Source organism: Propithecus coquereli, unplaced genomic scaffold (genome assembly GCF_000956105.1).
Source record: "Propithecus coquereli isolate 6110/MARCELLA unplaced genomic scaffold, Pcoq_1.0 Scaffold28, whole genome shotgun sequence".
NCBI classification, from domain to species: domain Eukaryota; kingdom Metazoa; phylum Chordata; class Mammalia; order Primates; family Indriidae; genus Propithecus; species Propithecus coquereli.
Genome location: NW_012148396.1, coordinates 7,702,908 through 7,728,786, shown reverse-complemented (window position 1 = coordinate 7,728,786; position 25,879 = coordinate 7,702,908). Strand labels below are relative to the sequence as shown.

General features: G+C 48.6%; 1 protein-coding gene across 1 annotated transcript in view; it reads left to right on the top strand.

Moving 5' to 3' along the window:
- Positions 1–25,879, top strand: part of COL22A1 (collagen, type XXII, alpha 1) — a 253,420-nt gene that overhangs the window by 118,185 nt on the left and 109,356 nt on the right. The window contains exons 23-29 of the mRNA XM_012648005.1: positions 5,974–6,027; positions 16,600–16,653; positions 17,378–17,431; positions 19,643–19,696; positions 20,688–20,741; positions 24,799–24,843; positions 25,463–25,525. Of these exons, the coding sequence (XP_012503459.1) occupies positions 5,974–6,027; positions 16,600–16,653; positions 17,378–17,431; positions 19,643–19,696; positions 20,688–20,741; positions 24,799–24,843; positions 25,463–25,525 (378 nt within the window). The remainder of the gene's footprint in view (positions 1–5,973; positions 6,028–16,599; positions 16,654–17,377; positions 17,432–19,642; positions 19,697–20,687; positions 20,742–24,798; positions 24,844–25,462; positions 25,526–25,879) is intronic.

Sequence of the window (25,879 nt, the reverse complement as noted above, 5' to 3'; positions counted from 1 at the left end):
AAAACAAAACAAAACAAAACAAAACAAAAAAATAAATGCAATGTTGTGAGACATTTCAACTTGATGTAAAATTTGGAATGTCCACACTGTAGAATCATCGTGACAAAGTTATTCTTGAGACTCATGGTGAGAAGTTTTATGTCCAGAAAGATGAAATGACCTTCTCAAGGTCACTTAGATCTTTGCTGTTGTTCTTCCTGCAAGCTGGTGGCAATCTCTTTGGTTTTTTTGATCATTTTCTCATTATCTTCTGGTTTCTCTTCTCTCTCGTCAGCAGATGAGAACAGAAGAAGTGATGCTGTCAACTATGACACCCCCTTCTTACCGAAGACGGCAATGTTCCCCATATGCCACAGGCTGTTCTCAATTGTGGCAGTTGCTTTAAGAACACATTTTAAAAATGTGATCTGTCTTTGCAGGTGTAGAACTGAGAGAAGGTAGAGAGGGAACAACATTGAGAGAACAGTCAGTGCATCGCAGGCACTCCTCTAGGTAATGATCTGCACTCACAGTTCTCACGAATTCTCACAAGGATCCTATGAGGTCTGGCAGTTTTAGTCACATTCTACTAATGAGAAATCCAAGACTTCAAGGTGTAAACCAAATTACTGAGTGTCACTTTGGCTGTGAGTAGTGGGGGCAAGAATTAGCACTCAGAGCTGTCTTACTGGACGCTGTATCTTTCACTGTCTATGCTTTAGTATGGTGTGTGTGTGTGTGTGTGTGTGTGTGTTTGTGTGTGTGTGTGTCCACATAAACATCCGAATTCTAAAGTGGAAGTTAGCTGTCCTTGCTGTAGTTGGCTTGAATAGCTCTAGGACCCTTAATAACTGACCGTGCCTGTCCTACATGATGCCCTGGACACACATTGCATTATCTCTGCCTTTCCCTGGGAGCTGAGGGTCTCACTATTGCTGAAAGCTATCAGGCCCAGAAGCTCTGATTTCTAGTAGAGCTGGGGAAAGAAAGAAACACAGGCAGTTTTTTCAGTGGCAACCCAGGTTGAATTTGTTTTACTTTTTCATTTTTAAAGCCCTTTTTCCTGCCTTTTTCTGCTCTACCAGATGGTAACAGTATAGTTTGGATCACAGGATACTGTTTGACTAATTCTATGGCACGGAGCCAGGGTTTATGCGAGGACACCCTAGGTTTTCCCTGCACACCTGGTTTCAGCTCTGACCAGTAGAAAATAATCATGTTTGACGTTTGGGGCCTAGAGAACAGGGACTGAGCAAAAGACATACGGCACATATTAGTATCAGTTGCACAAGCAATCCTTTTACCTGCTAATGGCCCTTCAGATGGCTGTGTTAACTCATCCTGGCTGGGGAAGAATTGATGTTCTCAATTTATATCTTCCCTCCTCTCTGTGGGCATTCAGGCAACCTTGGAAATGCCAGTTCCGCTCAGCATCCTGACATTGAGAATAGCTTGAAAAATCTGCCCTCATGACAAATCACAAATACTTACCCAGATATTATGCCGGGTAGCAATTTAAAAGAGAAGAAAAGAAAAATGACAAGAAACAGTGCTATTGTTAATGAAACAGCTCTTTATTGCTGCAAAACTTGCCTTTGCCAGCATTTCTCAAATCTTCATAATGAGTTATGGGACAAGAATGAAGAGATAACATAGCTGCTACATCTACCACTACTAGATCTACCATCACCATCACCACCAATACTGTTAGCACCACCACAACCACCATCTCACCATCACCATCAGCCACCATCACTACCACCACCACTATCACCATCATCACTGCCACCATCACCACCACCATCTTACCATCACCATCATCATTATCACCATCACCACCACCATCATCACCACCATCACCATCACCACCACCACCATCTTACCATCATCATACCATCACCACCACCATCACCACCGCCATCATCACCATCACCACCACCATCTTACCATCACCACCACCACCACCATCACCACCACCATCATCACCACCACCACCATCTTACCATCATCATACCATCACCACCACCATCACCATCACCACCACGTGGCATCACCATCACCACCCCCATCATCACCATCACCACCATCACTACCACATCACTATCACTATCACCAACACCACCACCACCATTGCCATCACCATCACTGCTACCACCACCATTACCATTATTACTAAACATTTTGTGAATATCATCTCATTTGCTTTCCATCGCACTGCTAGGAGGTAGGGATTTTAAAACCTGGTATGTTTGACACATAGTCTATCACTCACTACGAGGACACAAAGATGCAAGAATACTGCTATTACTATTTCTTTTTCATCATAGTCATCATCGTCTTCCTCCTTATTCTCTTCATTGTCTATTACAGTTGGGTGATGCTTCATTATGTCTTATAAATCACTTCCTCAAGTATTAAATTATTTCTTCTACTACTATCTTTTGAGATAATTACAATGATTATAATCTTCCATGTGGGAAAACTAAGACGCAGCAAGTTAAATGGCGTGCCCTTCCCCATCTGTCTTAGATTTAGAATTCTTTTTTCTTACAATATCACGGAGGAAAGGGATTAGGAAAATAACACAGAGGATTCCTTTGATTGCATTGACTGACCAAGTCCACTGTTACTGGAAACTTTGTGCTCCACCTATGGCAATTACAACTCATTAGCTCTTGGGTGGCACCAGGGAATCTATATCTCAAATATGGTTTCTTTTCATTGTTTGGCTATTATTTCTCATTATTGCTGAGGCTTCATGAAAGAGATGCACTGGGCTGGAATGTGATTTTCACCAGTTGAGATGTGGAGGGAGTATTACAGGTAGAGATAGCAGCATGGGCAAAGTCTCTGAGGCCAGAAATCCTAAGGGGGTATTTGGGGCTGAGCTAAGTGGTCCATTTGGGTTCTTGCTTAGGGGATGTGGTGTGAACACTGGACATATAGCCAAAAAGGCAGGTTGGAATCTCAGGGCTGGCAATCTCCAAATCAAACAGCTCTGGCATTATATCTTTGGGATAATGAGGGGCTTCTGACTGTGTTAGAGGTGGGAAATGACTTGGACAGAGCTTTGCTCACCCTTTAGGAAGGATAACCTGCTGGCACAGGTTGGCCAGGAGGAAAGTAAAGAGACTGGGCCAGGGAGCAGGGCCGTCTCCTCGTCTGTGCCTACAGGAAGGCAGGCAGCTCAGGACGCTGGGGTGTGGAGGTGTTAACACAGGCGCAGGAACTGGCTGGAGAGATGTGGTCCCATGCTCCTCTGGGTGACACTCCTTCGTGGCTGTCCATAAAACATTCTACCTTGTTCAAGGCAGTGGCTGCCTTATGACACCACTATGATCACAAATTTCTAACATTTTTCTTGCTCTGGACTCTTGGCATCATCTTGGTTTTTTTTTTTTTTTTTCTCTTTGCCGAAAACCTAACCCTTGTATGTTTACTTTTGTAGCTGCTTTCCTTTGCATTTCTCTCTTGTCTACCACGTGGCTCCTACAGCCTCCTAGGTCTGCCTTTTCAGGTCAAATCAATTCAACTTTCTTGGCACAGGAGCGCCTCCTGGATCCATGCCTTTTACAAATCCTGTTATCATCCTAGGTGTGCTTCTCCCTGAGCATTAGCAACATCAGTACATAATCCCCCTACCAATTTGGCTGAGGAAGCAAAGAGCGACTGGGACCTCATGGTGTCCTCACAATGGTGGTGGTAGTGGGAGAGGGAGAGTGACACCTCCTCTCCTGCCAACATCAGCATCTTAATGAATAATCCTGCTCAGTCGCTGCCCAGACCTTTGCATTCCTTCTCCTCTCGGGTCTTTTCCTACCAGCCATTAAATGTTCCCAGCTCCCAGTTTAGTCTTTCAGCAGAGCCATGCTGTTGCCTTGGGTTCTGACCTTGAAGGGAATGGTTTATTTGTCTTGTGAATAACCAGTGACTCTCTGTGGCATGGCCTGGGTGCAGTGGGAGGGACATCTGTCTAAATAGAAAACTAAGGTGTCTGGTTCCCCTTCCCTGAGGAAAGAGAGCTGGTGACGCTCCGGTCTCCTGTGACAAGCTCCTGACATCACATTAATCAGAGCAAGATTGCTCAGATGCAGAGACCAAATGCCTCCAAGGCCTGGCTCTCTTCTGAGGGTATTTGTGACCACATTTTGAATTTACCTGATGAGGATCAAGAAACTCGTTCTGCCTTAGACCTCATCACACCCTCCAGCCTGATGTGTTCCAGCTCGAAGGGGTTCCAGAGATCCAGGGGCTTCTGACTCGCTCTCTCTGCAAGTCAATAAGTCACAAAGTTGTGGCTTCCCTTCCTCCCGAGTGCCACTTTTCTCTAACTTTTCACTGCCATGCCCACTGCCACTGTCATGGGGACCACATCAATCTCAGAGGGACCATTCCTGCAGCTGCAGATGTTTACTGAGTGTCCACCATGTGGCAGGTGCTGCTTTCAGCCCACAGACACAGCATCAAACAAAAACAGAGCCTGCCCCTGCTTCCAGGAGGCTTGTGTCCCAGGAGGGGTAAACAGGCAAAAAGGAAACACAGACATCAGTGGTGCATCTGGTAGTGACACAGAGGGAAACATGGCAGGGAGAGGGGACATGATGGGGCAGAAGGGGTGCCATTCTGGTTTGGCTGGTCAAGGAAGACATTCAGAGAAGGGGGCATCTCAGCAGAGACCAGATCGAATTGAGGAATCAATCCCTGTGGATACCTGGGGAACAAGCGTTCCATGCAGAAGGAAAAGCCAAAAGGAAGACCTTGAGGTTGGAATGTATCTGGTGTGTTCCAGGTAGAGGAGGGAGGCCAGTGCGGGTGGAGGTGGGGACAGAGTTGGTGGAGGGCATGAGGTCACAGAGGGCAGGCTGGAGGCCATTCAAGTTTTGTGCTGGATGAGTTGAGAAGGATTGCAGTGTTTTGAGCAAAGGTGACATGCCTGATTTATGGTTTAATGATATAATCCTGGCTGCTTGAGGGGAAAAGTGCATGGCTGAGCTGTTTAGGAGGCTGCTGCAGTGGTCCGGGGTCTTCTTGCAGAGCAAATTAAATGAGGGCAGTGTGGGAAGAACCAGAAAGAGAGTTTGCCACAAAATAGGTACTCAAAAAATATGGGTCTTATCCAAGATTGTGTTTTACTTTTAATTTCTGATTACAATGTTTTTATTTAATCAAGAAAACTACCAGGACATAAACGAAAATTCCTGCATTCCATCCTTCAGATAACCTCTGTTATACAACATATACCATTATCACATCGTATGAACTAGACTAACCAACACACACCTCACCCCTATTTAAAGAGGTGGATTTGGGGGGTTTGGTGATCACCCTGCTGGGCATGGGGTATGCACTGCAGCATGGATTCAAACAGAAGAGTGGAAATGGCCCAAATCACCAACCTGTCCATGAGAAGGGGATTGTTCAAACGCATCACATCTCATCCTTAGGGTGAAAACTGCATAGCGGTGAAAGGACCAGAGAAACTCCCCACATACCAAATAGGATGCAACCTAGATAAATTATGTGGAGAAAAGCAATGTTTATTAACAGATTGAATGGCACGCTGCAGTTTGTGAGGATAACATGGAGGCAGAAGTGTGTGTGTGTGTGTGATGCTTACCAGTGCATAAAATATCTCGGGAAAGATTAACCAACATCTGGTAAATTAGTTGCCTCTAGGGAAAGGAACCGTGTGGCTGAGAGTGGGATAAGAAGGAGATGTTTCTCAGGTATACCTTTCTGTACCTTTTGAATTTGGGGCCGTGTGTTAGTTACCAAAAACATCAAAGTCACAGAGCTGGGATCCAAGGCTGAGCCCCCCTGACCCCAGAGCCGGAGCCCTTTCCCATTCCCTGGCTGCTGCTCTCCAGGGCACTCCTGCGGGGACAGTTAATCAGGGAGCGATCAAGACTGGAATTTCCACCAGGACACATTACTGGGATGGCCCTGGGTGACACCTGCCTGCCTGTTAATTGTAGCTGCTTCTTTTGCACTCAGGGGAAGAAGGGTGACACGGGACCGCCTGGAATCCCTGGATTGCTGGGGCTGCAGGTAACTATTGTCTTTTAAATTCTCTTCTATGGCAACGCCACTTTTTCTGATTAAATAAATGACCAGGTAGCAATTCTCAGGTTGGTAACTAGCATCCTGCTAGTCACCTCCTCAAAGCATTAAAAGGAGCCATCAGTGGGTCATTTGTCTGTCCTCTCTGACTCCCTCCTTCCTCCTTCCTGATGTGTGGGAGCTGCTGATATGGGCAGAATGGCCACTGTGTGCCCTCCAGAAGGAATTTCGGTCTAGAGGTGGGCCGGCACATGATGACAAGAGTGATGACACCAGTCTTATGAGAAAGGGAATTCGTGGGAGGTGGGGTGAGGACCCCAGGACGAGGTGGCCAGGAAACCTTCCGTGAGGAAGCTCCCTGCTCTTGGCAGACAAGGCCCAGCCAGCCAGGCAGGGGTGGGAGGAGGCAGAGCCTCCCTGGGGGCGTAGAGTATGTACGGGAATCTACCAGTGCTCGTGAAGCGGGAGCACCAAGCCCCCAAGCAGAGAGTGGTGGGAGAATGAATTCAGTGAGAATTGTGAGGGGCTCCTCTAGGAGGCCTGAAAAATCAAAAGAGCCGTCACTATCGTAGAGGCCAAGATACCCGCATTCAGATCTCAGTCTGTCTTCCAACACACTGGGACAGGGGCCAAGTCCTTTCCCCTCTTTGGGCCTCAGTTTCCCCATCTGTAAAATGATGAAGTTAGGCCCCAATCACAGAGGCCTCTGTTCCCCGACAGGCACTGCTCTCCGTCCCTGGATTCCTGATCTCTTCCTCCTGCTCCTCCTCTCCTAACTCTTATGGAACTTTTAGGCTCAGCTCTGGTGTAGCTTCCTGGGCTGTCACACTTCAGCCCAGCCCCCTGCTTCCACACAGTTCCAGATGTGCTGTCCCCATGCTGTCTCTGTGGATCCTGACAATCACCTGGCCAGATGGGCAGATGCAGGGTCCCTGTCTCCACGTCACGGATGAGGGTTGAGACTCCCAGATGCAGAAGGATCCACTCAGGGCTACCCTCTGCTAAGTAGACACCTGGCTTCGACTCCAGATCCCTCTCTGCCCAGGTGACCTTGGCCTTCAACTCTCTTAGTCCCCTTTATTTGTAAATGTGGCATCACGGGGAACTCCCGGAGCCCCCTGCCTGGCACTTGCAGGTGTTCAGACTTGCTTCATTCTTCCTCTCTCCCTGCATCAGAGTCCCAAGCCCTCCCCACGCCCCAGCCCACCTTGCAGATCAGTGCAAGCATGTCACGCTAAAGCAGTGCCGGGGGAGAATATGCAGAGTGAGAAACAGGGAGACGCAGGCCCAGATCCCAGCTCGCATCACTTTCTGGCTGAGGGGTCTCGAATAAGTTACTCAATGCTTTGAATTTTGGTCTCATCATCTGTTAAAAATAATAATAAAAATAAAAGGAGGGCAATATAAAAATAAAAGGAGGTTGAAGAGAAGAACGGGACCATGACAGGAGATAATGAGGTCCCCAAAGTACAGGGAACACCAGGTAACCAAATGGTGGCTGTCCCTGTTCTGGACGTGTTGGCAGCAAGCAGTGGGCACAAGTCATTTCTGGGCTCTTCTGCCTGGTCCTCCCAGAGCTGTGGTAAAGCAGCTGGCTTCAGCATGGCCTGGGACTGGGCACCTCCACCTCCACACTGGCCTCCCCGGGGTGGTAGTCACCCCAACCATTGTGTACTGGCAGGGAGGCACCCACCCAGGAAACTGCTCACTACACTTCAGAAGGCAGTTTTTACAGTTGCTGACGTGAAAGTGTTTCATGAATGATGGGCACCTTGGATGCAATCTGAGATTCATTTCTACACCTCTCATTCGGGTCGGGATACGGCAAGGAATAGGAATGTATGATCCATCATAATTCACAGTTTTCTAAAGATTTCACATTGATTGTAGCACTTTGCTATTAATAATGAAAAATGGAATGGTTTTAGTCTTTGTTTTATGACCTTGCTTCCTAGTGAGCAAAGCTTGTATATTTTAAAATTCATTGTCAGTGTAGCTCTATCAAATTATTTTAAGCTACAATTTTTTTTTTCTACAACTCTTTGTTTGCTACCCTGGAAAATATATTTCATTGTTCTATTTTTAACTTTGAAGTCATTTCCATTCAGAAAACCTTTACTGAATGCCAGACATTGAGCTGGGTGCTGCAGATATAAATATTACCAGGCTTTTCATGACTGGGGTTTGCCAATAATCATACGCCCTGATGTATTTGGGGAGCTCAGTGGTTCAGAATCAGGCAATATAGAGTTTGCATATGTACTACCTGGTACTCTGGGTTGGATCTGGTGCAATGGACTCACAGCTGCGTGTAGGCCAGCCACCCCTGAACTAGGAGGCCTGGTTCCCATAGCCCTCTGCCGTTCTCTCTGCTTCATGCTTTCTGACATGCTCGTGTGCCCACCGCTCCTGGGCTTGGCCCTGTTTTCTCCTGCTCACCATCCATGTATTTGTTCACTTGTTCATTCATTCATTCGTTTGTTCATTCAATGGGTATTTGTCCCCATGGTATAGCAAATTCAGCTCTGGAGAAGTAAAATCTGAGTAGCTGCAATGCATGCCCCGAGGATTCATACATTAGTGGGGCAGAGAGAGACACAGAGAGAGGAAGAAGGTGTTTTAATATGAGCCCTAAATTTTGGATTTATTCAGGTAGGGTGAGGCCAACAGATCAGAGGACAAAGGACGTTGAAAAGAGAGCTTGTTACTCACAGTTCCCAGAGAAGGGGACATTCCGTTCCTGCAGGACTGCACGGGGCAGCGCCAGGTTCAGTCTGGAGGTGGAAGGAGTGAGAAGACAACGCAGGCACAAGCCTTTATCGTGGTTTTCGAGGGAAGGAATGACAAGGCAGGGTCAGCAGCTGAACAGGCACAGACTTGGATAGTTTGAATAATTTCAATAGGCTTTGGGCACTAGGGGTGATCTCCCATTGCCTGATGCCTGGTCCTGGGGTGACTTAGGGCAGTGTGAGAGTGTCCTGTCCCAGACTCCAGGATCCTGACCGTTGCAGTCTGTTTTGAGTTGCTATACCTGAACTAGTGGAGCGAGAACTCACTCTTTACCACAAGGACTGTACCAGGCCATTCATGAGGGATCTGCCTCCATGGTCCAAAGACCACCCACTAGGCCCCACCTCCAATACTGAGACCACGTTTCAACATGAGACTTGGCTACAAACCGTAGCCAAACCTTAGTACTGATTAAAGGCTGTGGGAGGAGTATGGATTAGGGCCTGCCTGGTTTCATATCACAGTCTTGCTCTCCAGCAAGTTGCTGCCATCTCTAGAAATTAGCTAACCCTGCGAGGGAAAGGCCCTCCCTCCCTCCACAAGACCTCAAGATGTCAAAGCATCATAAAACAAAAGCCGAGTCAGGGCTTGGCTAGATGGAGGCCCAGAGCAGAACTCATGTGCTGATCTGGAAAATCAAGACTGATCCCACAGAGGCCTATCCCTGAAGGGGCCAATGGGAGAAGAGGAAAGGGAAACATGCCTATTTAGTTTCTGCTATTGCCAGATACTCTCTTTAGTTTTCATATATAATTGTGTCTATTCTTTATAACTGCCTGTGAGCAAAATATACTCACTCCCAATTTAAAAACTAGAGAAACTGAACTGAGAGATTTTAATTAGCTCCACGTGTTATGGGAAGAGCCAGTACTGCAGCCTCATAGCGTGTGAAGCCCCAGCGTGGCAGGCATCCTGTAATATGCTTTTGGTGTCTCTTTTTTAAGATAAAAAATTTTACCTGCTGAAAAATTTTATAATAAATATATGCATACTTGATAGCCTATGTGGTGACTCCTATATCCTGGCAGCCTTTTAGGAAAGATGAAAATCTCTGTTTAGTGTGGCCAAGTGTTGTTGCAAAGGCAGTCCTGCTTGATGCTGTGCTCGGGACCAAGTGCCTTGAATTGGTGGGAACACAGGCAGGGGCCTGGGCCCCTGTGCAGAAACTTCCTGAGGTGGGCAGTCATTAGAGTTGTGCTGATTTATGTGAGTAATTTCCATGCATCTTCAACTTCCATCTAACTTCACAATCTACTCAAATTGGGACTAGGTGGTTATTAGGAATAATTATTTGCCTTTTCTTTATTAATGATCATTAGATTAATTGGTTATTTATGCATCAACATTATAACTACTAATCATATTAAAAAGTTGTTTAGTCACTGTAGTATTAGAGGGATCAAATGTTATTTTGTTAATAATAATTGGACTCATTGGTTAATTAATAAGCAGAGCTGTTGCTTAGTAGTTTTCATTAATAATAGTGAAATCAGTCATATATTCTGTTAACAGTGAGCTCGATTGGCTAATTTGTTACTCTCATTCATATTTAGATTAATTGGTTATTTAGATATTTTATTGATGATTAAAAAAGAAGAAAGAGAAGTGACATTTGTGAAATCCTCTCATGTTTTGGGCTAGTTCACACATCTTCTTTAATCCACACTTAACAGTCTGAACTTGTTGTAGTTGGGGAGATTAAGGCTCTGAGAGGTAAAGCCCATTGTCTAAGTTCACCGAGGTAGTATAAGGTCACCTAGGACTTGGCCAGATCGTTCTAAACCGAAGCCCTATTTTTTCACATAAACTCCTACTTAGCTACCGCTCAGCCCAGAGAACAACAACTTGCCCACAACACCTCGGAGAGTTCCTGACAGTGCTGGGTCTCGCATTTCAGTCTTGATTTTTTTTAGCTCAATTTCTTTCTTGAAACCCTAATATCCTCACGTATATGTAGGAAAAAAAATAGAAAACAAAGTCAATGTTGTTTTCCTATGATTTTGCAATTGGTCTTCTAGTTTCATTTCATAAAAGGATAATAATTTGTGGAATCTTTGGCTTTCTAAAAGGGTTTTCTTTTGGTGGGGTAGGGGGAAGTGCAAGGAGAGGCAAGGGCTTCCTATTCCCCAGAAAACCCAAATGCCATTCAAGTATATGTAGGAAAAAAAAGTAGAAAACAAGGTCAATGTTGCTTTCCTATGATTTTTCAATTTGTCTTCTAGTTTCATTTGGAAACTTACCTGCAAGGTAACCCACATGGCAGTTCTGTTTGGGATATGGTTCAGCTTGATTTTCAAGAGGAAAAAAAGACATAAAATGAGAGTACTAGTTAAAACGTCAGTCAGAAGACCAAAGCAGTTTGGTCCAATCTCAACAGTAGTTAATGAGCTTCCCAGTAAGGTCCCCCAAGGCCATGGAAATGCTCAAGTGTCATGTACATCATCTAAGAAAGTTGCGACAATGCTCAGCCTCTGTTACAGCGTTCCCTTACCTGGAAAATGTAAAAGGCTGATGGAAGCCCTCAGCCGATGACAACATGGGTATACCAGCACTCTGTGTACATTCCCAGTGACCCCAAAGAAATGTCTCTCTCTCTCTGACTCCTCTCTCCCTCCCTCTGGGTCTCTGTCTCTGTCTATCTCTCAGGCTCTGCACACTCTCAAACTCAACACATCAAATCCGAACCCATCATCCCCCACAGGGTGGGGAACCTGTGGCCTTGGGGCCACAGGTGGCCTTCTGGATCCTTGAGTGCGGCCTTTTGACTAATTCCCAATTTTATTGAACAAACTCTTTTAATAAAGGGATGAGACACCTTCTTGTGTGTTGTCCATGATCTGGAGAGGAAGACAGATGAGTAAAAGACAGGTTTCCATCTGCTATGGTCCTTCAGATAATTGGGCACAACCGACCATCGACTGAAAATGAGAAAGCTTAAGTTGTCCAAGGAAATACCTAAAGTCCCTTCCACACATGGATGCCCAGCTCGCTCCCTCCTCTGGCCACTCACTGGAGAACACCCTGTATCAGATGCTGCTGGGCTGTGTCCACAGTAAACACCACACATCACACAAAAGCCATGCGTGGCCTGTGTGCATCCTGGCCGGGCTGTCCAGAAGTCTCTCTGGGGCTACACAGCCCCGTCTCAGTCCCAGGCTGGGGCTGAGTGATCATTTGGTATCTGATCACTCACACCCATATCCCCTCCAACCCTGGTCCTGCCTGGTCCCCTCTCAGCTTCCAACCTCCCCAGAAAGGCCAAGGAGCTTCCATCTCCTAACTCAGGAGCCAGAGAGAGTGTGCCCTTGTCTGTTCTCCCCGGGCCATGCTGACTTAACCAGGGTGGCGTCAGCCCCCATCTCCAGGGTCCTTCCCATGCAGGTTCCGATTTCTCCCCTCCTCAGGGCCTCCATGGCTGCCTGGCCCGGTGCAGGCAGAGAACCTGGGCCTTGGAGACTTGCACCGCTGGGTCTGAGGCTGGCGTTGTCTTTAGGATCAGGGTGTTCTTGGAGGAGTTTCCTCACTTTTCTCTCTGTGATTTGGTGTCCTCAGCTTTGATGTTGTATTAATTATTCAACTTGAGTTAAGAAATATTTATCAAGAATCTCCTCAACCCCAAGCTGGGTCAGTGCCATGGAGGAGACCACAACAATAATGAAGGCCACGTCTGTGGGTCTGCACCACAGCCTGGCCTGTGCCTGTTGTCCTGAGGTACTGTCCTTCTCCATCTTCCCAGAAATGCGTAAGGGATGTAGGATTTGGAACCACCCTATACAGACCAGGAAACTGCACCTCAGTGAAGTGACAGAGCTTGGCTATAGCTGGGAAGTGGCCAAGAGACTTCGGTTTGCTCCCTGGAGGGTGAGGAGCTCTGCAGCCCCCAGCCCTGAACCATTTGGACCCTGGGCGCAGGGACTTGCACACAGGTGGGGAGGCAGGTGCTATCAGGATGTCATGGGGCGATATGGATAAAGACCTTGTATAATAGAATAGTAGGTGCTTTAGAAAATTAGGTTTTCTCCCTTCCCTTTTGCGGAGTGCCAAGGTCTAATTGGCTGTCCCAGCCTGTGGGCTAAGGGCTGGTACATCCTGGTCCTCCCAGGACACTGCCTCTGCCCCATGGCCCTCCTCATGGCTGGCCCGAGGCTGTATCAGAAAGCCTGTATCCTGAGGTCTGAGCCGCAGGAGCTGTCTGGTAACCAGGGTGTGACCGGATGGAACCCATGTGGCAAGGCAGATGCTGTGTTCCCAGTTTCTGTGGCCTCTGCCTGTCCCCCTGGTGGCCTAAAAAAGGAAGAGTGTGGCCAACACAGTAGGGTCTGGCGGGCGAGTTGGCGGAGACCACGTCCTGATGGCTGTTCCCTCTTGCCACTGCCCCCGTATGCATCGCAGCTGGAGTTGCAAGATGGTCCCCTGTATATTGGGAAGGAGGCTGGGAACAAATCACCTCCCCATTTTGTGATGGCTCCTAGAAGCAGTTTCTGGATTTTCTGACAGCTGGCTCCAGCTGCTTCTAGCTTCTCTCTCTTTCTCTGGCAATGGCTACTGCAGTTGTGTGGTTTAATTACTGTGTAGGATTTTACTCTCATTCCTGTGCATACAGCATCGAACAAGCAGACAGTTATTAAACCTCTAGTGTGTGCACAGCAGGGAAGCAGGTGCTGTGGTCTTACCGGGGAGGTGGACTCAGGGACCTTCAGACCTGTATTTAAAGCTGTAAGTTCTAGTCCTCCTTAATGTGAAGAGAGTCTTTCAGGAGATGGAATCATTCAAAGGTGGATGGGGCTGGACCACTGGAACAGGAGGGCTGAGACCTCGTCCCGAGTGGGGACTGTGCAGACACTTGCCACGGCTGGGGCAGGGGCTCAGCAGGAGTTCAGGGCCCGGGCGCCACTTCTGAATGCCAGCTTGCTCTAACTGCAGGCAATTTTCCTCCAAGTCCCAGTTCCTTGTTACAGGGTGGGATGAATGAGACCTGCTTGCCATGACCATTGAGGGGCTCGAATGCAGTCAGCGCTTGAAGGCGGGGATGGAGGTGGCTGATTCCCTGCCCTGCTCCTGCAATGCTGGTTTCTCCTCCCTCCCCTTGTTAGGTCTTCATGATTTTCATTGCTGCTGCTGGTGGTGTGTGGAGGTAGGCTGATGACTAATTCCCACACCTGCTGGCTCATCAGAAAGTCACGACCTCTGGGACCTGCCCTGACCTGTGGTCAGCCTCTGAGTCTAAACAAGGGGCCTGTGAACCTGTGTTTACGATGAGCTTTCTAGGTGCTTCTGCAGCAGGGGCCACATACCTCTCCCTCCTGGAGATGATGGCTGTGTGACCTCAGGTGGGGTCCTGACCCTCTCTGGGCTTCAGTATTCTTTGTTGTCAAACAAGGAGGTTTAACTTCCACAGATGATCATTAAAGATCCATCAACTCTAACATGCTGTGAGACTCTAAAACTAGCAAACACGGCACTCCAGGGTGTTTGAAAGAGGTGAAGAAGGCAGAGAAGAGGAGTCAGAGTGATAGGCAGGTCAGGAGCCTGGTGTCCTGGGATCCCTATTTTGAAAGAGCACAAAACACCGCATGGGCCATGGCATAGCTGGGGATGGAAGGAGAGTGGAAAACTAAATGCACCCAAATTGCTAGTGGAGGGAGGGCTGCACCATTGGGGAGGGGCCTCGGATAAGCTCTGTGGGGCTGGGGGTTCTGGGAGACCCTCAAAGATCATACTGGAGTCAAATTAGACTGCCTGGCATGTGCCTCTGGAGTGGGGGAGCTGTGGTGTCACTGCAGGGCTCTTGCTCTGGCAAGAGAGGTGAGCAGAGCGGGCTGGAGCTGCCCCTGTGCTTCGCAAGGCTGAGCAGACAGTGGGCTTAGGTGGAGCCTTCCTTGGGGCCTCCCTCAGCCCTCATCCATCAGAGAGGACCCAAATCGGACCCGCCCAGGGCACCCTGCAGCCCTGCCAGGGCCCTCAGTTGCTCCGGCTGTGAGCAGATGAATTCCATGACAGCAGATGCTACAGGACTGAGTGAGCTCCAGAGAAAATTAGGCCGAGGTGCCGGGCAAAGTCCTATTCGGTTAATGGTCCCTTTTAATGCCTGTTCTGATCCACCTGTGCCCCCAGAGGGCGCACAGGGAACAGTCTCCGGATGCAGCCCCCTCGGCCGTTTTTCAGTGTTTAGCGCCCTCTCGCGGCCACGTGGTTGTATTTCTTCTGAACACAGCTCAACTCAGGTGACTTCATTGACTGAGCACCTGCTGGGGGCCTGGCTGGGCTGTGCCAGATGCCGAGGGAAGGAGCAGGGCCTGCCCTCCCAGGTCTGCGTGGCAGAGGAGCATGTGGGCGGGCCTTGAGCGTGAGGAGGGGGAGATTCTTTCCACCTGAGGAAGCAGAGAAGCTCTCAGAAAGGTGGTGACATCTGAGAAGGGAGGTGTGGTGTGGGGAGGCGGGGAGGGCACATCCAGAAGCACCTGAGCAAGCAGAAGTGCTCTGTGCCCCCAGCATTGGGTGGGGCAGTGACAGGCAGTGATGGAGGTGAGGGAGGAGAGGGAGGTTGTGAACACCTGGAAGGACATTATCTCTTAGAAGCTTCTCCAGCTCTGGAGTAACTGGTTGTTCTAAGATGAGTGGTCCTTGGGCAGGGGTTGTTGGAAACCTATAAATTCTCAGAACACCGAGCCTGTGCTCTCTCCCCCTGCCTCCTCCCGACTATAGCTGCCTTTCTAAACACACGTGGGACCAACGCGTGCCTTCCTAGGTGCCTTTAGTTCTTCCTGTGACTACATGGGAAGTCCCAAATCCTCACCCTGGCACCCAAGGCCTCCGTCCTGGCCCTGAGCAGGCCCGCATTGTCCTGATACAGAACTGTTGGCTGTTGCTCAAACCACAATACCTTGACCGGCAGCCTTCATGCACGAGGCGCCCCTGCCTGTGTCTGCCTGGCCAGTGGGTGATTTCCTGGGCTGTCTTAGGACTCAGGCACCTTCTCTGGCCCTTGCCTCCCTCCCTCCAGGTGCAGGGGGCCCTCCCTGCTCTGTGCTTGCAGGTTTACTTGGGCCCTTCTTCTGTTCTAACATCATGGCCTGTCTGGCTGCTTCTCCCCTGCCCACCTCTCACTCTCACCTGGGACCAAAGCTGTCTTACATTTCTGTTGACTGACTGTCTGCTTCTGTTCCTGGACGTTGAGGTCTCCCTAAAGTCTAAGTGCAGCTGGTGGGTGATTGAAATAACACATGAATCTAGGTCTGGTGAGTAGCTGTCGTGCCTGGTCTGCATAGAATCACCAGGAAAACGTTCACAAGTACAGATGTGCGGCTCCACCCACCCCAGGCCCAAGCACACAGAATCAGAGGGTCTGGGCTGAAACCCAGACTGAGCACTGATCACCCCAGGTGATTCTGACACTGACGTCAGCTCTGTACTATGACTCGCGATTGGGAACCACTGTTCCAGAAGATCTTTGTTAAGGCATCAGCCTGTCGTGTGTATGCATGCATGCACGAACATATGTGTTTACTTTAAATGTTCAAATATTTTAAATATATAGCAGAATAGATAATACACAGATGGTTATATATCCAAATATGATGCATGTCAGCATTTTGCAAATTTTACTTCAAATCTTTTCTTTTTGCTTTTGTTTCTTTCTGTTTGAAAAATAAGACATTACAAACAAAGCCCCCACCTCGTCACTGCGCCCCTTACTTTTGTCTCTCTCTATGGCAGCCTCCATGGCTGGTCTAGGCACTTCTATAACCCTCCAATGCTCTTTCTTCACAGGGCCCCCCAGGACCACCTGGTGTCCCAGGTCCCCCTGGACCTGGGGGTCCTCCGGTAAGACTGGTGTTGATTTCTTCTCACAAGGGCAGTTCGATGGTGGTTTCGTGGCCTGTGGGAGCCGGGGACATCTTTGTGTTTAGCCGCTTGTCTTCTTTCTGCCTGGGTCTAGTGTGAAAGCACAAACAGGAGGGTCCCCACATGCAGACACCCCAAGCCTCTGGACTCTCTGACCTTTGGGTCCCTTAGGTTAGGATATCACTCCAGCTCATGTAGAGCTTGGGTCAGCTATTTCTGGAGATGTGGTGTGGGACGTATATCAGTCTTGGGTTGTCCTCTCTAGTGTCTTTTAATAGTTTGTGGTTTGGCTTTGAGGCAAAACAGAGGACCAGGGAAAGTGGTTGTAAACCTTTCCCCCCCATCCCATTTCTCGGGGGCCACTGGGAAAGTGTCCCCAAAGTAGGCATAAGGGGCAGGGGGCAGAAACCACCCCTGCCCCCTGGGTGGGACACACCCAGCGATCAGAAGAGGCAGACAGTTCCATTCATCCTACCAGGCAGCAGTAACTATGACGGGGGCCCCGACACAGACCAGACAAGCCGTGGACATGCCAGCCTCAAAGGTGCAGCCACTCCCGCTTCACAGTGGCTGGAGTGAGGATGGCAGAGGCCCCAGGCCCTCCTTAGCGCCAGAGGCCTGGGCCCATGCCAGGAAGACACTGGGCCAAGGATCTGACCTCCAAATAGGTCAGACTAACAGTTTCCATGTGGTCCCCTTTCAGGGTCTACCTGGAGAGATTGGCTTCCCGGGCAAACCTGGGCCTCCCGGGCACGCGGTGAGTATCTCTTGGCATCTTCCTGCCCCTCTGTTGCCCAGTCGGGAATGACGGGGCCTTGCAGCTGGCCCAGGGCTGCTTTCCCAGAGCTGACGGCTCCTTACTCAGTGGAGACCGAGGCCCGGCACTCAGCCCCTAGAATAGGGTCTTCTTGGAGGTTTCCTTGTGCTCTTCTCTGCCTGCTGGGATGTGTCCCACGAGCCCTGGCTACTCTCCTCAGGCCACTGCCCTTGCTCTTGTCACCCAAAGACATATTCAAAAGTCCTTTGCTGTTGAAGGTGGGCCCATTTGTCCATAAGGGACACCCGAGGGACCAGAAGCAATGCACAGGGAGGTTGAGGAAAGGCCGGGTGTAGCAAACTCTTCCGCCATAATCCTGATTGTGTCTCCTCACACGGCAAACTGAAAGACCCTGGGTGTCTTGTGGGCCTTTTAATTTCTTTTAAGTCTGGCGAGTGGAGCTCAGCAAACCTTAATGTCTGCCCACATGGGAGGGACACGGGCATAGTTAGATGTGTCCCCTTGCTGCAGTGGTGTCAGCTCGTCGGGGCAAAATGGCAGGGTGGCCTGTGAGTATTCTGGTACCATGTGGCCGAGTCCTGGAGGGACCCCATGGTCTACTCCAGGAAGGCCTCTGCTCCAGTTTCAGGGACTTCCTTCCCCTAGTTCTCCCTTAGGGAACTCCCCAGGGGGAAGACCTGGCTAGGGGAGGCCTATGTAACCCCCAGCACTGATGGAGGATACAGATGCAGGAAAAGGGTGTCAGACATAAATCTGGGGCTGTGATGGACACTCAGGTGAACTGATGCACATCCAGAAGGAACACCACAGCAGGTGAATGCATCGTCACCAACAAACATTCCTGGGACGCACAGTCAACTGCATTGTCACCAACAAATATTTTACACAAGTGATAGGGCCATCTGAAAGCTTAAACACATTGACAATCTCATCTGAGCTAAAGGATTCATCAAAAAGTATTTATATTAGTGTGGACATTTAGAAGAGGGGAGGGTGTTATGAGAAGAAAAAAAGATAGTCAAAGACATTCACAGTCTATTGGGATGAGGCTGTAGCTTGGGAAGGCTGGAAACACCTCTTCTGACTTTGGTATTTGCTCTTGGTCAAGATCAACCTTTCATGGACCCAAGTGGGCTTGACACTCAGAACAAGCCCTTCCTCCTACCCTTCCAGAAGCCTTAGCTTCCAGCACACCTGCTGTATACAAGTGGGGCTCTCCTTTCGATAGTCACCAGTTCAGGCTGGAGACACAGGGATATATGAGTCTTAAATTGGGCAGCAGTAGGTTTTGTGGGTGAAGAATCACCAGAGTATAAAAACCATTAACTTTTGAATAGCACTAATAGCTGCTGAAGCAGTAGCACATGGGAGACTCTGTTGGGGGAAAGGATTTGCCTTATTTCGGTCTGGGCATATGCAACTGATACAGCATTTAAGGCACAGAGAAAAAGGAGATCAAATGGAAGGAAGGGGCCTGGAGGTGGGGCCAGGAGGCCTGGGTTTAAATTCTGTGGGTCCCCAGCACTCACTCAGTGGCCTCGTGTAAATCATTCGACCTTCAGAGCCTTCGGCTCCCCGCCTGCAAACAGCTGCAATGACACCTGTCCTGCCACATCATAAGGATGGTGGTCAAGGAAGCACCTTGTATTGGAAAGTACAACACGGAGCTCCTCAGTGTCGTCATGGGGAACAAAAAGCAGTCATGCCAAATCATGCCAGCTGGTTGAATTCTTGCCTTTTCGAAGGGCAAGAGGAAGGGAGCACGGTAGTGGGAGGGGAGACAGATGGCAGAGAGATTCTGGAGACGAGAGAGTTGGAGTAATGTGGATGGTGTTGTCCCCAGGGGCCTCTTTGAAGCTTAGGGTAGAAATGAAGCCATCAGAAGAAGTTTTGGAAGATATCCTGCCCCCCACCCCTCCATACCCCACCCTCCACGCATGGCTAGGGGACTGGAAATTGGACATGAACCAGATAGTGATATTTGATTCAATGACAACAGAATGTGTAAAGGAAACGTGGTCCAACAGAGACCATAGTTACACTGGAGAGAGGCAGCAGCTGATGAGCAGGGAAGGCCCTGGCCTCCTGGTTTCTGGCTGCAAAATCAGCTCCTGGCTTGAAACAACTTGATGCAGTGCTTTCCTAAAAATGCCTTTGCATTTTTATTTTACGTTTTCCCTCTTGGCCCAGGGACCACCTGGAAAGGATGGGCTGAATGGACCACCAGGCCTGCCAGGATCCAAGGTTGGTACTTCTGGGTTGGTGTCTGCTTGGGAACCCAAAACACAGAGGCAAAAGAAATTCTTGATTGTTGTTGAATTTTAAAATAAGCTGATTGCCTGAGCCTTGGATCAGGACTCAGCTGAAATATTTGGAGTTACAAGGTCGGATGTGGGAGAGCTCTTTATTTCTTCTTAGATAACTTGGGAAGGATTTGGAAGCCTTGGGCTTTAAAATTAATCTTCCAAATATATGTATTTTATTTTCAGGAAGGAAAAACTTTCAGATACTCTTAATAACACAATAAGAGACCTCAATTTTAAAAATATTCTAGTGAGGCTTATTATAGTAGGATTATTAAGGTAAAAGTCAGAGGTTAAATATCATAAAATTGAGATGCAAATAGAGTTTAAGTCCTTCAAATGTACAACTATAGAACTATACAACACATTTTAACAAATGAATGTTATTCTTTCATAGCAAACATACAGGGCTCAGGTATGCCTGTCAACAGTCCTTAGAAGGCAGCCTTTAAAGGAGACTTTTGAGTGTTATGGAAACTTTGCTGTCCTTTTCAATAAACAGACTTAGAAATACAACTATTTCATGACAAAACACACATTAAATATGAATTTAGCTTCATTTTATGTAAATATTCTACATCTTTCTCCCTTATCTTTCAAGACAAAGGATAAATGGCTAACCAAGACTTTTGTATCCTCAAAAACACTTATGCAACATCTTCCTTACTCTAAATCTCTCAAGAAGAAAAAAGTGCCAATTCTGCTAAATTATATTTTTATAAATCAAAGTTAGAGCTGCTGAATAAGGAATCTGGGAGGTGGGATGAGCTGCCACGTGTGACGACTGTGGTTAGGTGATCACGCAGAATTAAAGGAGTCCAAAACCAGCAAGTACAAGTAGTTTTCTTCCTTCACCAATCTGTAACTAGCTGTGAGTGTGTGTGGTCCACTTGTGGCCCTCTCCTGTAAACTCTGCTTCGTGTTCCTTACAGGGAGAGCCCGGAGAAAGAGGGGAGGACGGTCTGCCTGGAAAACCTGGCCTCAGGGTATGGACTTCTCCTGCTATTAAGATGGTTATTCCAGATGGTGTGTTTGGGACTGTGTGTGAGCCTCAACTTCCCAAGGAATGAGTGTGTATCAGCTGGGACCTGGCAGAAAACAGATAGGAAAATTGAAAAGGGGCTATTTAAAAGGGCATGGGCAGGGTTCAGGGGCTCTAACCAGGAATGGCAACCCACTGGCTAGAGCCACGACCACCCCCAGGACAGAGGGGTGGCGGGGGGAAGGGTGTGGCTCCTGGAGCCCAGAGAGCTCTGTAGCGGGGAAGGGGCCCCGTTCCTGTGGGAGCTGTGGCCTTGGGGAGAAGAACAGCATCACTGTCTGGGTTGTCCTGGCAGGGAGCGAGCAAGGGGGACAGGCACACTGCACGCTCTCTCGTTGGTGCACGTTCTCTCTCTGTCAGCCCTGTGCTACTGCTAGTGCTCCCCAGTGGCTGAACCCCACAGAAAGGCAGAGGCGGGCAGCCTGGCTGATGCAATCTGCAGAGTTCAGCCCTCTTGGGCTTCCAGTGGGTGGAGACGTGTGAGAAACGGATCCAAGGGAGAAATGGGGGCTTCTCGGCATGTGATTTGGGGGAGGCACTCCCTGAGAATGGACAGCCCCGAGTGCCCTGTGGTGACGACTGCCACTCTGCACAGGCTGCCTCCGAGAACGGCTGTGTCCCTGTGAAGCTTTCCTAATGTACTGCAGCCTCGTGTTTTGCCTCAAGGCCCTCAGCTCAGGTGTGGCCTGGGCTCAAATGCAGTGAGCTCAGACTACAGAGGGCTGGCCCGTGTGTGGTGTGTGTGCACATGCATGTGTGTGTGTGCACAGGAACCTGTGGTTCTGGGGGAAACCTGTTCTCCAGATGGGTGGTTGCATGGGAGATTCTCCTCCCCGCCATCCGTACCTGCAGAGATCCCCCTCTTCTGGGGGATAAACGACTCAGGGGCAGTGACTAACTCTTAGTCACCTCTGCATCTGCCACTCCCAGCGCACAGTCAGGCCCTACAGAGGTATTCAGTAAGGGCATACTGGATGGAGAAGCACAGGAGCGGCCTGGACTCCACACAGTGGCAGTGCTGACCTCATGGAAGGGCATGACTCAGGTCATCTCTTTGTGGCCAGTGAAGGTGCTGGTGGGCAAATGTCCCCTATTGTCTCACTTTATATAATATAGTCATTCTTTAGAAGACAAAATTAAAATGGAGCTGAGAAAGCACAGATTACATTGCACCCAGTTGTCTCAGGCACACATAGGTATTCCAAACTGTGGAAAGAGCATTGCTCAGAGTCACTCTGCAGCCCCCGGTTTCCTGGACTCCAGGTCCTGGGAGCCCAGCCCTCGCGCTCCCGATCAGTGCACGGGCGAGTCCCCGTCACTCTTGCAGGCACAGCAGCCTCCTATGTTAAGCTTCCATACGGGCATTTAAAAAATATTTATAATGATACCCGGATCGTTAAAATGTAATAATATGCAATTTGCTGTGTTTTTTTGTTTGTTTTCATGCATATCCTGGGGTGGTTGTGTGTAGAGGGGTGAATCATGTGGTCTTAAAAGCACTCAGGCCACCTTTAAATGTTTGATTGATTTGTTGAAATTCTATCACTTTCCAGAAAGAATTTAAAGCATTTATATAGGTCTACTGCTTTTTTGCATTCTGGACTACAAGGATTTTATGGAGTCAGCCATACCTTATAGTTGTGTTTTCTTGAATTCGTGAATTGGCAAATCCTTCTAGGTTTATATTGTATGAATTTCAACTTTGTATTCAGTAGTGAAGAAATCTGTTCCCATCGAGTTTGCTATGCAGGGTTCTGTAGATAAAAATGATTGATTATGAGAATTACTGGGATAAAATTAGAGGTACCCTCGGCGGGGTGGGGGGGATTTCTCTAGTTTTTCAATGTACGTGTTTTATATTTCGGATCATCACTGATGGTTGAAAGATTCAAACAGAGAAGTTTATTGCCACATCTCACATGTGTCATTTTTGTATAATTCTAGTGCCCTGTGTTTGAAACATTTCTCTGGAAAGTTTAAAGCTGAACATCTGCGGTTGTGATGCTTTTACGACACAGCCATAGTCCCAGGAGAGACGCGGCATAGGGTCTGGTTACCTTATTTTGACCAAGTGCCAGGTGAAGATACAGATTCTTTCCCAAGATGATTGTGAGTCAGTTGCAGATGGCAGATCTGCAAGAGTCCGCCCACGGAGGGGAGCTGTCTGCAGTGCGAGCAGAGGCACCGATGTTTCGGGGCTCCTGTCAGAAATTCCAGATACCCAGCCCTCTCCATTGTGCCTTAGGATTGGGGTTCACAACACAAATTCAGGAGGCACTTCAGATAGTCTTCGGCATTTTTTTCTAACCAAACTCGGCCACTTATCCTGTCTCAGCATGTAAGAAGCGGTTCCCCCTGCAAATGTGTTGCCATCCTAGCAGATTTAAAGCGGCAATTTGAGTGACGAGTATTTGCACAGTTCTGGTTAGAGCAATTCTTGCTAATTGTGCTTGTAAACACTGGGAATTGATGGGAGCATTGGAGTGTGTCTAGCATCTCAGTATGTGCTGATTTCAGATGCCAGTTACTGTTAATGGCACCAGAGCTACAGGATGAAATGAGTGCTTATGCTAAACAACGCTTCGGGTTACTTTTTTCCCTTGCCTTCCACTCTGGTAAGTGGTGGTGGTGCTGGACTTCACTACCGGTCGAGTCTGGCATAGCTACGGAGCTCCAGGGAAGACCCGTATGCGCATGCACACCACCTGCTCATTCATTCATTCATTTGTGCGTCCACTCAGTTATCAGAAAACCACATTTCCTTATGAAATCTGCACCAAAGGTTTTATGCAATAGCATAATGAATATTAGAGAGAAATTGTCATTCAAGAAGTTAGTGATTTTTAAAGACACACCCACCATTGGTTAGAAATTATAGACTCTCAGCATTACCTTGTACTTCTGTGCCTGGGTGACTTCTAACTTGGTAAGCACAGCAGCCTGATGCCTTAGGATCAGGTTAGTGTCCCCTACATCAACCTGACCACAATGTACTACTTAGGAGCTGTCTTAGTCCCTTCAGGCTGCTATGACAAAATACCTTAGAGGGGGCAATTTATAAACAATATAACTTTATTTCCTGTAGCCTTGGAGGCTGGGAAGTCCAAGATCAAGGTGCCAGCAGATTTGGGGCTAGTGAAGGCTCTCTGCTTTGTAAATGGCACTTTATGTCTATGTCCTCACATGGTGGAAAGGCAAAAGGGCTCCCTCAAACGTTTTTTATAACAGCTCTAACCCCATCCATGATGGCAGAGCCCTAATGAACTCATCACCTCCCAAAAGCCCCACCTCTTAATACCACCACAGCACAGATTATGTTTCAACATGCGGATTTTTGGGGGATACATTCAGGCCATAGCAGGAACCTAATGGCTGAGGACAAAACTTCCAAACTGCAAGAACCAGTGTGCTCTGCTTTGGGGCATGCTTAACATAAGCTTGGATGTTTAACAGAATGTCACCCAAGACTGGCTTTCATTGTAACACACCGTGGGAAAGGAGAAATGAAACTGTGACCTAACTCTAAGGCTGCCTGTGTGTATGCACAGAGACTGAACAACAATCTCGGGACAGCTAGTCAGCTTGGACAAGTTCATTTCCAGCTTCCCCTTCATCATTGGACCCTGCATGGAGTCTAGTTTCCCCAACATGCAGCAAGACTCAGAGATGGGTGGCTCTGGGAGTCATATGTTTTGAATTATAAGCATTTAAGCTCAAGATGGATGGATTCAACCAGTGTAAACTCTGTGGGGCAATCCCAGGAGTTGTTTCTTTGGGGGGAAGCAAAAGACAATATGTGAAGTGTGGAACCCCTCTCTCCAGAAATGCTAACACTTTGGTTTTCAGAGCCCATGACTCTTGTCCCCGTCACCAGGCTACATACTTGAGAACTAAGGGCTGTGCCTGGCAGGTGCTGGGCATATGTGGGCCAGCTGGGGAATGACAGCTGTCATCACAGGTGTGAACGAAAAGTAATGGGGTGTCTGTTATTCCATCCCCAGGGTGAAGTCGGGGAGCAGGGCCTGGCAGGCCGACCTGGAGAGAAGGTCTGTTCATGCTTTTATTCATTCATTTCATCCATTCATTGTTATACACTAGGTCTCGTATAAATTCTTCAAATGCCAAGAGGAATAAATACTGTTCTTTGGGAGCTCACTGTATTGATTTTATGCATTCATTTATTTACTCAGTAACCGTCAGCATGTCCTGTGCATCAGTGGCTGTGTTGGGCATTGGGTCACAGCCACGAACCAGGATAAACTGGATATTGAAGGACAATTGAACAGATATAGTGAGTGGTGACATGCGGGTGTGGGAGCATAGGAGAGAGCTTTGCGGACTCAGGGACTGTCAGGAATGATGGCGAGGAGGTGACCTTGTGGCTGAGTCCTGAAGGATAAGGAGGATTTAGACACCACGAAAGGCAAAATAGGGGTTCTCAGGAAAGGAAACAGAGTGGACAAGAGCTCAGGGCCCCCACGGACAAAGGCTTAGGAATCCCCCTTTCCCCACTACGGTGCTTTCTAGTAACTTCCACAAAGCCGGAAGATGCCAGGCGGTGGACAGCAGGGACTGGAGAGCACACGGCCCACGGCCTGGCTGCAGAAGCATTTTCCCTGGGGAGAGCTTTCGCACTGACTCCCAATGAACATGTTGTCTTCACAGGGAGAAGTGGGCCTCCCTGGTGCTCCGGGCTTCCCAGGTGTGCGGGGAGAGAAAGGAAACCCTGTAAGTGTGGCAGCTTCCCTCCACCCGGCCCCTCACCTGTGCCCATGGAAAGTGGCTTCCCTGGAGTATCCGTCCCTCGTGGGGAGGCGGTGGGTGAAGAGCACATTCCCCAGTGTTGAAAGAAGAGGGTGGGAGGGGAGTGGACTGCCTGGGTCCGTGAGCTGCAGCAAAGGACGGTGGCTGGGGATGGAAAGGACAGAGCATCTTCAGATGGGGTTGATGGGGATGCGCAGGGGAGGCGCCATCTGTCAGGTGCCAGGGGAGAGTTAGGGGCTTCCCACTTAAGGACAGCACGGCCCTTGGGGTTAGGCCTCACTGGGGCTACTTTGCTGATCAGTCAAGGGTGGGTACATA